The 13,762-nt window shown below is 41.9% G+C and overlaps 1 protein-coding gene across 1 annotated transcript; it reads right to left on the bottom strand.

Moving 5' to 3' along the window:
- Positions 1 to 6,876: 6,876 nt before the first annotated feature.
- emx2 (empty spiracles homeobox 2) lies at positions 6,877 to 11,586 on the bottom strand. The gene is made up of 3 exons (XM_034681981.1): positions 10,793 to 11,586; positions 9,511 to 9,695; positions 6,877 to 8,109 (listed from the first exon to the last, which is right to left on the bottom strand). Exons 1-3 carry the CDS (start codon positions 11,181 to 11,183, stop codon positions 7,942 to 7,944), a joined length of 744 nt encoding a protein of 247 aa, XP_034537872.1. The 5' UTR covers positions 11,184 to 11,586; the 3' UTR covers positions 6,877 to 7,941.
- Positions 11,587 to 13,762: the final 2,176 nt, after the last annotated feature.

The following is a 13,762-nucleotide window of genomic DNA, read 5'->3' as shown; positions in this document are numbered from 1 at the left end:
CCTTAATTACAAACTTCATTAGCCTGCAGGACTTTGTTTTTCTCTGAAAAAGGAGGGAGCAGGGGACAGCTCAGGCCAAGGTGCAGGGCAGACGAGGGGTAGGGACTTTAGCACCTTATTCCTCCATGCATTTCTTTTTTTTTTTCCAACAGAGATGCTAAGACAGCAGTCAGAGATCTAATTAGATTCATGGTGAGAATCAGACACCTTTTAACTAGCCTCTGGAGTCCCTTTAAAAGGACAGCAAGATCCAGGGTAAGAGAGGAACAGAGGATTAAATGGACCTACTACTGCCTTTCATGTGTGAAGTGGTCTGATTTGCCATGTCCTCACCTCCAAATACAAAATAACCTGCAGCACTTACACACCTTGCACCTATTATACCTCACTTATAAACACATTGTGCTGCCCATGGGGGGAGGGGAGGACAATGCCTGCAACACGACCATGTGCAGTAGTTTGGCTCTTGCAGTAATTGGACTTAGATGGACATATATTACCATTACCTTGTTTATATTTTCTCCACTCAGCACCGCACCTGTTTCTTCTCATTCCTGTGGTACAGTAAAGAATCATCTCAGGATGTGATGCACAATTGCACGGATCATAACACTTCACATGGTGTTAAATTCCCCTATTATTTTTTGTGCTGAGGTAACATGCATTAAGACATGATATGCTCACACTGCATGCAATTATATCGTGAATAGCACTGAAGCCAGTGAGCATTACCACCAGTTAGAGTCAGGTGAAGCACAGAGCACCTCTCAGTTGTTGCTAATGCATAATGGAGCGCTGCACAACCGTCAGTGTTTGAGAGTCCCAAACTGTCGTTGGTCCAACTTCAAAGTCTGTCTTTGCACGAGGAGCGCTGCTGCTGCTGCTGCAAATGGGAGAGTAATTATTTCACCTTAAGCCCATATAAACCCGCACAAGAAGTTATGCTTGTTATTAATTAGAAGGCAGCTGTTGGAAAGTCCACTTGAGGTCGTTAGACAATGTTTGCATCCCTCTCCTTCAATGGCTAAGCTCTGCAGCGTGGAGGAAAAACAACATGAGTGAATATGAGTGAATGATTTGCAAGTATAATTTGGGTTGGTTTCTCTGTTGAGGTGTTAAGGTGTTCACTGGCCCATAATAGATGTCACAACCTGAATTACTACCACCAATCATTTACACCACCTGTCAAGCAATGCTTCTTCATAGTTAAACTCCACATTTACACTCAGACAAACAAATGAAGTCTTCTTGTCTGTCTACATTGCTTCAACATGTCTGTGTTTGGGTGTCAAACACACAGACACACTGTAGTTTTTCTCTGAATGCATTCTGAACACATGGCTGCACTTTCTTTCTGACGGGTGTTCAACATCTGCAACCATAAAAGAGGAGTAACAAACACTGTCCTTCTCTTAGTGCTTCCATCCCATATTCTGAATACTTCCATATTTGTATTCATCCTCATGCTTCGTGACACAAAACCATATGCTAAGTAAGGTGTTTGTGCTGAACATACAAAAACACACCCAACCTAGGACATCCAATTTCTTGAGACAATGTGGATTTTGTCAAACAGCACTTTTCTGTGAGGAAGACCCGAGAATGCAAAGATACCCACAAAAGCACATGCACACATATGAGACACACACACACACACACACACACACACACACACACACACACACACACACACACAAACACACACAACCCCCACAGAAAAATGCTGTTGTGAATATTAGTCATGTTAAAACCAACTTCAAGTGTCTGTTGTGCGAGGGGGAGGAGGGTGTTATGACAGCACTGACCAAAGAATTTTCACGGCTTTGCATCGATGCCACAAATAACTTCAGTGTCATATGAAAAACTAATAAGAGTTGGCATAAGAGTCGTGTCAGCATTCATGAAGCTGTGGAGAAGGCGAATAACCATCAGTGTTGAGAAATCCCTGCCCAAGAAATATCAGTGTTATCTGGTGTGAATTAGGCTTCAGAGAATAGTCAAGAGCTCTTGTCAGTGTGTCTTGGCAATAAAAGGAAATTATGTATTTATGTGTATTTAATTAGACAATTACAAGAATATTTTAGCTTACAATAAAAAAGTATTTCGAGTTTGTTTTATGTTTTACTTTCACTTCATCAAACCTCACAGACTTGAATCCCTGAATGGAGAAATCTAGAGTTACTTTCTAAATGTGTCACAGTCTGAATTCACTCCCTTGTCAAAAGAGAATAACCAAAAACATTGCTCAATCCAAGTGCACACAAGCCCCTATCCAAAAAGCACACCACTAGTATTTAATGCTGCTTCACTTTCCAGACACTAAACACTCAGCTGCCATCAAACTGAGCCAACAGTAACTTGATATTTCATGTTACGGGGGATGATTTTTCTCCCTCTCAGCTACCAAGAGGGGGAGACACAGCAAAGTTCAGGCGGGTGCAAGGCAGGGACAGAATAACAGGTGCCCACAATTTCACCTGTCTATTCCACAGCCCACTCCCCAGCAGCTATATTACATTTCTGCTATAATTGTTGCCACATTTACAGCACTTTCACAGGGCTCAGGCTGCAGCAGAGAAGAGGGCTAAGATGCCAGTTTTACACTTGAGATCATTTCATTGTATGTGATCATTTCCTGTCATGCAATGACACAAAACATGGTCAGAAGAAAAGGTAGCTTCCATATGGATGTAACAGAGCCAGGGAGGAGAGTTGTGTAGCTACAACAAGCCGTACTCCTACACTCCAAATACTTAGCCCCAAGCAGGTAAAAGAAAGGAGCTTCTAAAATCTGTGGTATTATTATTATCAAGTATCTGCTTTAGTGCCACGGCACCAGCCACAAGCAGATGGACCATTATCAGTGATGATGTTGGGAGGGGACTTGCAGGTCAAGAGACACAAAATAGTTCAGCAGGCACATGTGATATATTTAGTGAGGCCATTGTTTGTTTTATTTAGGGAGCGAATTGAGGATTTTCCAAACTGCAGGGCCCCTGAGGTATTTTATCAGGTGTACAGTCCACCATATGTTACACATTAGTGCACTGAGGGGGATGCATGGTTGCAGATACAACCCATAAAATGTTTGGAGTTTGGAACGTCAGAGGACAGGGGGTCGACAATTGCTCTCTTCAGAACGGGTGGATGTGTGGGAAACACTTATATGCAAATTAAATTGCATCAAATTGCAGCCTAAATTCCCCCTATCATAAGAAATAAAGCTGAGGAATCTCTGAGTGAGCAGCGAGTCCTTAAAATATGAATACTGCTGAAATGCGTCTTCTGGGATACAGCTGTTGAAATAATATGAGAAAGAAATAGGCAAATAAAGGTCTAAAATTCCCGAGGCTTCCAAAAACTGACGGGCCGGGTTCAGGCAGAGACCGGAGGTGTCTGCTAACTGCGCGGGGCATTATGGGACAGAGGCCAAGAAGAGGCCTGACAGAGGAAAAGGCGTCTGTTCAGGTGGAAAATAAGTTAAGTGTCTTCAACACGCAGCTGTCAATAAATATTTAACCATGAAATAGTCATTTGTCACTCGTGGGTCTGCGACATCTCTTGCTTGGATGTCTGTGTTGACCTCTGTGAACATGGAGCACCACACCCTGCACAATGACACTCCGCGTGACTCCTTGAGAGACGCTTGTTGTGTGGCTGTCGGCCTGCTTCATCTATTACCGATCACGTCATGGTGCTGGGCCTGGAGAGTGTGTCCACCAGCTGTAACCCTGCTCTGTGCGCGGCCATGTGGACGGGGAATAAAAGAGACGCAAATATGGAAGGACCAGAAAAATGTTGCAAAAAAACACTATCAAGTTTTTCATAAAAATAAGATTAAATTGATTGTTTAGTGTAAAGAATTTAAAGGAAGAATAATGTATTGTCACACTTTAACATAACTTCATATAACTCATAGGCCGATGCTGCGGCGAACACTGAGGCTGCGCGTCATACTCACAAACCACCATTTCCCCCTCAGATATAATCAGAAATAATAATAATTTATTTTAAATTATATTACATTTATAAAGGTCGCGTAGTGTAGTCTTAGTTAAAGGATTCTCTCGTCCGAACTCCTGCCTTCATGCCAGCAGAAAGTTGTCGGAGTCGCTGTTTAGTCCGTGTCAATAAGTGCTGATTGCTCCCGGTGGTGAATTACAAAGTGCTGCGTTTGGAAAACATAATCTTCAGAACACATCATGGCTGCAAACGCCCCTCCCTCGTTATTAATAATCAAGAGAGAAACTAAATCCAGGGCTCCGATGTTTAATTTATCATTACGTAAGCTTTCTGAAGGGTGATTGTATGGTAATTGCTCATTAGTTTTGTATATTTGTCACTGCACCTTATGTCAAGGCCAAGGAAATTGTGTAGGGTTCATTCTCTCGTTTCAGGGATCAGTTTCAGAGGTAATTTGTGAAACGGGACAGATCAAGTTAGTCCTGGCGTCGCGTTGTGGCAGGGCCGGCCCACAGGTGCCACCTCAGGAGCATTTCACTCTGACGAGGTGTTTTCAAATGAAACGAGAAAAGTCGACTTCAAGTCCCTCGCAGAAAACATGTTGACAAACTATCCAAAGCCTTCCTTTCAAAAAGCCACTTGTCCCAACTTAAGAGATTTCTGCTCGATCAATTATTGACCTTCAGCACTAAGACGAAGCCTGTCCTCCGCCTGTTCCCTCCCTCTGCCACTATGCACATTAGTGGTGTCAGCGGACGTAATTATACCTACTAATTGCAGATTAGAGGTTTTGGGTCAGTGGGGTCACTTGATAGGACCGACTACTCTTTTCAATGACGGATAATCATTTCACGTTGCAGACTAAATGTTTCATGGAGCGGGGCTTAGGTCCAAAATGTCCAATCCGGCCCGCTCCTGAATATTGGAGGAAGAATCAAACGGTTCGGGAGCTGTGATGATTTATGGAGAGTTTGGCCCCTGCGCGGAGCAGGGCAGCTTAAGTTTAGATAAGTGGGTCACAAAAGGTCCCCACAGCTGGTCCATAACGCACAGCACGAGCGTGCGGAAGAGGGGTGCGCTATGTGAGGGCCAACTTCACATCACACTGTTTGAAGAACGTCCAAATTAATTATATTCCCATTTATGTGATCTTACAGTCACAGTTTGTTCCTGATCGCTTTTTAATGAGTGCCAAAATTTGAAAAGAGAATTATGTGACCCAAAGAGAGAGAAAAGAAAAACAAATATTAGCCATGCTTTTTCTCCTGACAACTTTGACCCAAACTTTAAATTTCAATACGCCACTTTCAATTTGAAATGTTAAATCCAAATTTCAAAACGTAAAAAATGATCGTTGCCTCCACAATAATGAGTCATTTGTAAATTAAAATGATGTAGAATGGTGCGACACATTATTTGTAGCTCAACCAGCAAATTCTCCATTCCCATTTAATTCTACTCTTTCCATACACAGAGCTACTCTGCCCGTATTTTAGAAAAGGAGGTTTCCAGTTTTTTTGTTTAGTCTTTACAATAATCAAATTGTACCAGGCTCTAATGAGAAGCCTGTCCTGTCTCCTGTGCGTCCATACAGGCGCAGGGGGCTGGGGGGGCTGGAGGGGTTTGGGGGGGTGCGTCAAATTTGTTTGCGGCGGATCAAGGCTCGCCGCCTCCACTGCACTTCCTTTATCTTAATTCCAACTTGAAAAGATATAATTATCTAGTTTGAACAGGACTGCTATCAAATCCTTCTTTAGAGGCAGGGTAGGGAAAAGCTCGAGTGGATTGTGAAGCTCTGAGCCGCTCGGTGTTGCCCGAGATAGGAGTAATGAAGTTGTGGAGTCCGGAGATACAAAGGGCATTAACCTCATTAGCATGAAACCTTTTCTTCTAACTATTGTGGGACCCTTTCAGTCCTCTAATCCCCCCTATTTCAAAGCTGGGTTTGTAATAAAGCTTTTAGGGTTTTTTTTTTTTTCAAAGCTAATGGTATTCTCTAAAGATTTTTATTGCTGTTATAATCTGGACCGATTAAGAATTCCCTATAGCCTATACCATGCCCCCCAACCCAAACCACAAAACAGCTCTTTTTCTTTATGAAATATTTAAACAAAAAATGCACCTCACACCCAAATACTCCGAGGTCGGGCTGGTAATGTATGAACATGGAAAAAATAAAGACTGCTGTTAAAATGAGTCTGATGTGAAAAACGGAGCGCTCATTGTTTTTCTGTTGGTTTGTTTGCGCGTAAATAGGAACCGTCTACTGCTGGAAATAGCATCTTTTTAGTTTAGCCTCCGGGCTCATAATGAAGCCTTGTAATGTTCCCGTTCAGTCCAAAGCAGCAGCTTGCAGCATGGTGCAGACTGCAAAACAAGATTTTAAACAAAGATCCCATTTTGCGGCGCATTGCAACCTTCTCTTATCGCGTCGTGAGGGGTAGTCAGATTGTACTAAATTATGTCCAACCGAGCCCCCTTGGATCCGTGGATTAAGAGATTAAAGTGGACCACTGGGCAATGCATCCCCTTTCCCCTCATATTACTCGCATGATAATTGCCTAAACTGATTTGCACTTTCACAAAAGCTTGGAGGGATTCTTTGTAGCTGGAGCGGAGCAGACGCCGCAGCCCCTCAAAAATAAAACTAATGCGCTCTTTATCAGGCTCAGAAACAAATGCAGCACTGGACAACAAATTACGGACTGCCGCATTCTCTTCATTCTCTATTCTCTCTCTCTCTCTCTGTGTTTAAATTAAACCAGCGTCCTAACTCCACATCATCAAACCTCCCTGCACACTCAGGCAAAATTGTTCAGCTTTATGGCACAAAGAATAAAGATCACCGCCCTTAAAGCTCATTAAATTAAATCTATTCACCTGCTCTGGTTAATGAAAAGCCTGAACTTTGACTAAGCGCAACATATTGATAAAACTTTATTGACAAAATATTGACAATTACATACTTCTTAGAAGTATATACTTTGTGTTAAAATTGTAGCAAACTTAACACAAACACAAAATTATTTACATTCTGTAAAAGAGGGTTTAACAGAAACATTGATTTTTAGCATCTGTACATGGAATACGCTCAGTGCTTGAAGAATTATTTTTCTCTGTCTCAGTTGTTGCATTTAGTCCGACATGGCAACTTTCACTGGAGGGTCAAGTCCTGACAGAAGGCTGCGTGGGGCCGCAGCGACACATTGGTAAAGCTTTAGGTTAAAGGAATGTCCTGACACCTTCCCTTTTCAGTACTTCATATGTGGTCTGATTCACTTTAAGTAAGCCTCTTTCATCGAATTTTTTCTTCTCTTTATGAAAAAAAAAAACACTAAACGCAGCACCGCTACTTCATATGTTTTCACAATCACTTTGACACGAGAATCATTAAAGACTGCACACTTTGTAAAAAGGAAATAGCACGACATCTCTCAGTTTGAAAATAGAATTAAAAACAAAATGTTTTTTTCTTTTCTTATTTGTTTGACAAAAGTGTCAAATTAAAACAAGTACCAGGAAAAAAAATATCCCATGCATTTCAAGTTTTACAAAAGCTGTTTGGTGTTTTGGTTTCTTGGGTGAAAACTTTCTTTCTTTCTTTCTTTCTTTCTTTCTTTCTTTCTTTCTTTCTTTCTTTCTTTCTTTCTTTCTTTCTTTCTTTTTTGCTAAATAATCCTTCTGAAGTGCAAACGTCCAATATGAATTGGAGAAAAGGGGCGGTGGTGTGGAGAGGTTGTAGAGGTGGATGTTGGTAGGGATCAGGTAGGTGCACTGACACTGTGTCAGTTAATTTGTCCTGGGTCATTTGGATTGACAGACCCACTTGGTGACAGCAGAGCCACCAGTCGGGGTTCTCTCACCCTCAGCTGCCGATCTCCGGAGATCTGAATTTGTGACATTTGCTTTTTACCCTCTAACTGTCTCTATGTCCTCCTTTTATCCAAGTCCTCTTTCACTCAGACGCGTATAGTCTTTTTAATCGTCCGAAGTGACATCAATTTCCTCTGGACTCGTCTGTTTAGTCGCCAGTCTCCACCGATTTATGTGATGAGATCCCTTCTTTTTCTGCTGAGACTCGGAACCCTCCTCCTCCAACTTCTGTCGCTTGAACTTCGTCCTTCGGTTCTGAAACCACACTTTTACCTGAGGAGGAAAATGAGAGGAAAAAAAACGAAAAAAAATTGGATCAGTGTCACCAGATGATCCGCGATTGGCCAGCGCGTAAAAAGCGAGCACAAAAGGGGCGCATTGTTTGGATCGCAGGGCAAAATACAGGCAGGCAGCGGTGCAGTGGAGATAAAGTTAAACTGTGACCCACAGCTGATGTTCACAGAGCAAACTACCAGTTTAATGAACTAAAAGTCATTTTATATTCATGAAATCATGTCCCTTAAATAACAGAATTATTAAATGAGCACTTACATCGGTAGCACAAAATAGTAAATACACGCACAGAGATTTAAATGTTAAATCTGCCCCTAAAAATACAACTGAGGCAGAGCATTGAGTTCAGATAATAATAAAGTATATTTTAAAAAACAGTTTTAATATTTCCTGCCTGGAAAGCTTTGCACGCTTCATCTTTAGTGGGTCATCTTTTTTATTTTAAACTCTGAATATTTTGAAGACAACAATTTTAAAGGCCATCATAGACTCGCGTCCATGCTGCGTAATTCACATGTATTTTTACTCACTCCTCCAAATCAACTCGGCGGTGTTAAATGGTCCCGTGGGGAATGAACAACATTTAAATCGATAAATTGTCTGCTCCTGCTTTGTCACTCTGCTGCCCGTCTAGTGCTTAAATGGCAACTGAGGTGCATTTAATAAGCCTTCAGTGGGCTAATTGAAGTACGTGATGGTTCATTTCTCCCTTCACTACCTCCAAAGGCCCCGCCGTCCAAAGAGGCACAGTGGACAAAAGACAGCCGCTGATGGGCTCAAACTGCGTTTTAAATATGGCAGGGGGGAATTCACTGAACCCGCCTCGCTCTTTGTATCGCCTATCCCATAAAATGGTTAACTGGTTAATTTCCCCTCCATTTTAAAAAGCAACATCCTCCCTCTTAAACAAAGTAATTCAACCCCTCCTAAAACGAGGTGAGCTCTGCACAATGACAGTGGAACAGATCCAACAGAAAGCCTCTGTCTCAGACTGACAACAAGCATTTCTTGTGTTTGGTGTGCAGAAACATCTCGATGGATGATTATCCAGAATAACTTTTTACTGAATATGTCTTAAAAATACTAAAATAGTAAAAACACTTTCAATTCATTTTTATTTCTGGTGCGCTTTTACGCACAATGTCACGTTGAGGAAACATTGTAAAAAACTATTATTGCATTAACTCTACATCAACAGCCACAGTGCATTTTTTTTATAATAAAACCATGGTCTGTAAAACGCAAGCAGGCCTGCTCTCATAGCATGGCAATTAATCAACACATGGAGAAGCAGTATACACTCAAAACAAGAAGCGCACGGACGAGGAAAAAAGACAGAATGTAAATGTAAATGTTTTTGAAAAATAACACGTGTCTTACCTGAGTTTCTGTGAGGCTAAGGCTGTGCGCGAGCTGTTTCCTCTCTGCTCCCACTACGTAATGGTTTTTCTCAAACGCGTGTTCGAGCCGCAGGAGTTGCGAGGGTGAAAAAGCTGTCCTGATTCTTTTGGGCTTTCTGGCAAGCGCGTTGTGCAAAAGGAAGCTCTCCGGACTCGTTTCATTACCTGGAAACCAAGCAGAAAACGAGAATCCGTCATGACCTTTTAATGTTTTGATGTGAACACTTTTAGCACAAACAGCAGGCCTACGCTCAGCTGCTGAAAGCAACAGCAGTCCGTTGGAGGAGATGTAAATATTCCATGATAATAATGTCTGAAGAGAGGATGGACATGGGTGAATAAATATGTGTTATCGGAAACATGTATATTTTCTATGATTGTTTGTTTGTGTGTCATTGATGAGACCACCGCGTGAAGAGGAGAGGGAAACAACACAAAGCTGCAGGTATAATCCCGGCCTAATTTAATTAGCAGGGAAAAAACGCCCATTGTAAAATATCACAAGTCAAATTACAGTAGCGTCAAGACATCCCAACAACAGTCGAAAAAATAAATTAAATCAACTTCGACAGATCATGTAAATATTGGGATTTCACTTTAATTAAGTAAAATAAGTTAAACTGTGACTCCTTAGAATGCAAAGGAAACAAATAGCTCATTTAACGAAATTCCTCTCCCAGCATCCCGCAGGCCAATAAACTTAGTAAATAAATTAAAACCGCATCAAACAGCCTCGTGACAGCTTCAGAAAATCAGTATTAGGCGATTTAAATTACCACTTCAGCTGCTCCGTTTTTAATTCTTTTTAAAAAAAATAATATTCTTAGTCAACATGTGAAACATTCCCATCATCAGCTGCAGAGCAGCGAGATGGCATTCTCTGCCTTTATTTTTTTTTTACACAAATACTAACATGCTGCACAACCTGCAAACATGCAAAGCACTAACATGTCACATTTTCTGTTGTTTAGCCCCTAATAGCCGCACTAACCACAGACAGACATAGAAGCCGTGTGGTGTTATTATTTTTGTGATTATTCCTCCAAACAGAGGAAACAGATCACATGCTTACATGTAAAAAAATATACATATTAAAATACGTGTTATTTTGCGCCAAAGGAGTTTAGCTCTACATTATTTTTCGTTTGATCCGCATCCTGCTCTCTGTGCAGACAAGAGACAGAACATTTTATAGCCGTTCTGAGCCGCTCGGCACGTGTCGTGCGTAAAAGTGAGCCCAACAAAAGACATTGAAAACTTACCTTGAAATCTGTGTCCCAAGTACCTATATCTGTGTAATAACCAGGGGTAGAAAGTTGATGGGTCCCTTTGCTGGCTGGCAAAAAGGGGGTGCGGACTGTGCGAGGACGAAAGCGGGTGAGCGGCCAGAGCGTGCGGCGGGGCCACCGAATGCACCGGGACGCCGGAGTTCGGCGGATGGGAGACCGCCTCGGCAAATACCAAGTCCGGGTTAGAGTAGACGCCCCTGCCGCCAGAGTGAAAGCCGTTGAGAAATGGGTTCATCTGGCCGGAGTTTGCATAGCTGAGAGCCGCTGGCCTGATGGGCTCCTCGGAGCGGGACACCGGTAGAGGATTATCCTTCGCCACTAAAGACTCTATAGTAAAACACCTCTTGGGTGTAGGTTGAAACATGGTCTGAATGTCCAGATTCCCCAGTTTAAGTCAAAGTTGTTGTAGGCTCTCTCGCTTAAAAATACTCCACGGGCAAGAAAAGGGGGAAAGTTTCTTTGCAGTAAATAAGTTCAGGAAAGGCGGCTGTGTCGAGGAAGCCAAAATAAAAAGTGCTCGGCTACTCCAGACTAATCCATGGATGTGATCGTTTTCCTCGCCGGGTTCGTGCAGGAAGATTTGTTAGTTCATGAGCCTAATTAGCGCTGCAGTCCCATAAACAGCTTCCTCTGAAGGCTGTAATGGCATGGTGATTGGTCGCTGCCGCTGCTGCTCGCCTTAAGGTGGAGAAGGGGAAGACGCTTAAAAAGTACGTCAATGGGAAGCAGGGGCGCGGAGAGGCGGACTCGAACGAGCAACACGGAACGGATTCGTCCAAAGGAGCCCCCGCACGCACACTTACGCGCACATATCTTGGGGACATTTAACACACTCATCAGAACCAGTAGAAACACCCAAGGTAGCCCGACAGGTTCAAACTGTGTTTTTACGGCTGGGTAGTGTGTATGTGTATGTGTGTGTATGTGTGTGTGTGCTGTTGGTAAACCTTCCAAGTGATTACTATGAATCATTCACAACAGTGTTGCGCACACATCAGACCAGCTTTGTTAAAGTAGGCCTATATTTCATTCTTTGCGCGCTAATATTAGCAGAGTTGAGCTGGCTGTCACTCGGCTTCCATACTTCTTTAAATCGTTTCTTTACAGATTTTTAGAGGAGCTGATCTTGGCCTTTCGTGCTCATTTTAAACTTTCCTCTCATTTCACGAGGATATGATTTCAGTCCAGAACAGTCTTACTTTCTGCAGGAAACCATGTAACCACTGGGAGACAAAAACAAGCTTTGGCTTTGATGCTTTTAGTAAACTAAAGAACATTTAGAAAAACCCAATGACACGTTCCCATTGATGAGTGGCTTACTCAGTGTTTTCAGAGTAAATGCTGGTAAATGTTTGTTGGTGTGCTTGACTGGAGATTCTCACCTCGGTGTGTGAGTCAGTGATTGAGAGCAACGGCGCAAAGATCATGGCCGAGCACTGTGGGCCTTCCAACCAAGGGATTCACACAGCGCGCCACGAGCCTGGTGAGAACCGACCAGGCCCGGGTGCAGCCCTGGTTTCAGATGTGTTACAGACCTAACGGAGGGCTGCTGTCACTCGTTTCAGGTTCTGGGGATGTAATGGAAATAATGGAAATGTTAGGTGGAAATTATTTACTCATTATTTGCAAGATGCTGGAAATAGAAATCCCATTTTAATGCCACAGTTGCTGGCCTGAATGGCACAATATTATTACCTATTAATAATAATAACAACAATGGTAATAATAATACTACTACAAGTAATAATAATGATAATAATAATGATAATAATAATTAGAAGAATAACACAATTATTATTATTATTATTATTATTATTATTAATTATCATTATTATTATTATTATTATTAAGCAGGTCGTTGTAAGTCGAGTTGTCCACACGGAGCTTCTGGACCTGTCTCTGTGTGTGGTGTTTGTATGTTACGAGTCTGCGGATTAAAACACAAACTACAGAGTAAATTGAGTTCTCACAAATAGCTGTACAGGATAAAATAGAGCTTATTTAACAAATCACAAATGCCGTATCCAGAACTCAGTTATTAAGAAGACGGAGAGGACTCACTGGGAAAAATGTCATATATGTGTTACAGCTCCAGAGGTAAATACTTTTAGTTTTAAATACCTCATATTGAATATCATCTGTATTTGAATGAACCGTTAGACACATTGTATTTATAATAGTTATTTTATTGTTGAACCCGGTCATACAAAGGTGCAGGTCATCAAAAATCAAGATTATTGAAGGAAAACGCGCTTTTTATTTACTGAAGCGCGCAGCATGGATGAGCGTCTTTTTTCTTTTTATCCTAACAGATGATGGTACCCACCGACAGACCGTGAACCGGCCGCAGCCTGCATGATTATAAATTCAAGTTTTACAGTGAACCATCACACACCTCGCATGCTTCATACTGTGGAGCGTGAGGGTTAACTTAACGTGGTGCGTTAGCGACCTCTAGCGGTGACATGGTGGTAGCGTGATGAAATGATACCAAAACAGGTGTTGAGGTTAGGAGAACCAGCAAGTCATCAAAGTTAGGACTTGTTTTGTCTTATTTGGGAAGTTAAAGCTGGCGCTGTCACCAGGGTCAAAGTTCAAAGGTCGCTCTAGACGCGTTTTCAGAAGGAACTCATGACCTGATGGATTATCACGTCTGTTTTTCAGGTGTGTGGATGCTTCATTTAAAGGGATACTTTCACACCTCACACATTTGAGTCTGTTCTTCCTTTTATTCATTTATTTTTAACTTCAGTTACATACACGCATGATTGTAGTAAAGTTGTTAAAATACTGAGCAGACAATGTTTCTGGAAACATCACGACCCTGACATTTGTCTCGTGATCCCCCAGGTCGGAAACCACTGTCTTATGATTTATGCAAACCAGAATTAGATTTGGCGTTGATCTAAAATACTTAAATGATAAAACAACATTCAGACAAAA

Source organism: Notolabrus celidotus, chromosome 4 (genome assembly GCF_009762535.1).
Source record: "Notolabrus celidotus isolate fNotCel1 chromosome 4, fNotCel1.pri, whole genome shotgun sequence".
NCBI lineage: Eukaryota > Metazoa > Chordata > Actinopteri > Labriformes > Labridae > Notolabrus > Notolabrus celidotus.
The sequence above is the reverse complement of the archived record's forward strand: the minus strand, read 5'-3'. Positions and strand labels throughout refer to the sequence as shown.

What these genes read in the sequence shown, in the direction of transcription:
- emx2 (XM_034681981.1), bottom strand. Translation starts at nt 11,183, where the DNA reads ATGTTTCAACCTACACCCAAGAGGTGTTTTACTATAGAGTCTTTAGTG. An exon ending in CTTGGGACACAGATTTCAAG is followed by an intron (nt 9,696 to 10,792) that starts GTAAGTTTTCAA and finishes CTTGGTTTCCAG; the next exon opens with GTAATGAAACGAGTCCGGAG. An exon ending in TTAGCCTCACAGAAACTCAG is followed by an intron (nt 8,110 to 9,510) that starts GTAAGACACGTG and finishes TTTCCTCCTCAG; the next exon opens with GTAAAAGTGTGGTTTCAGAA.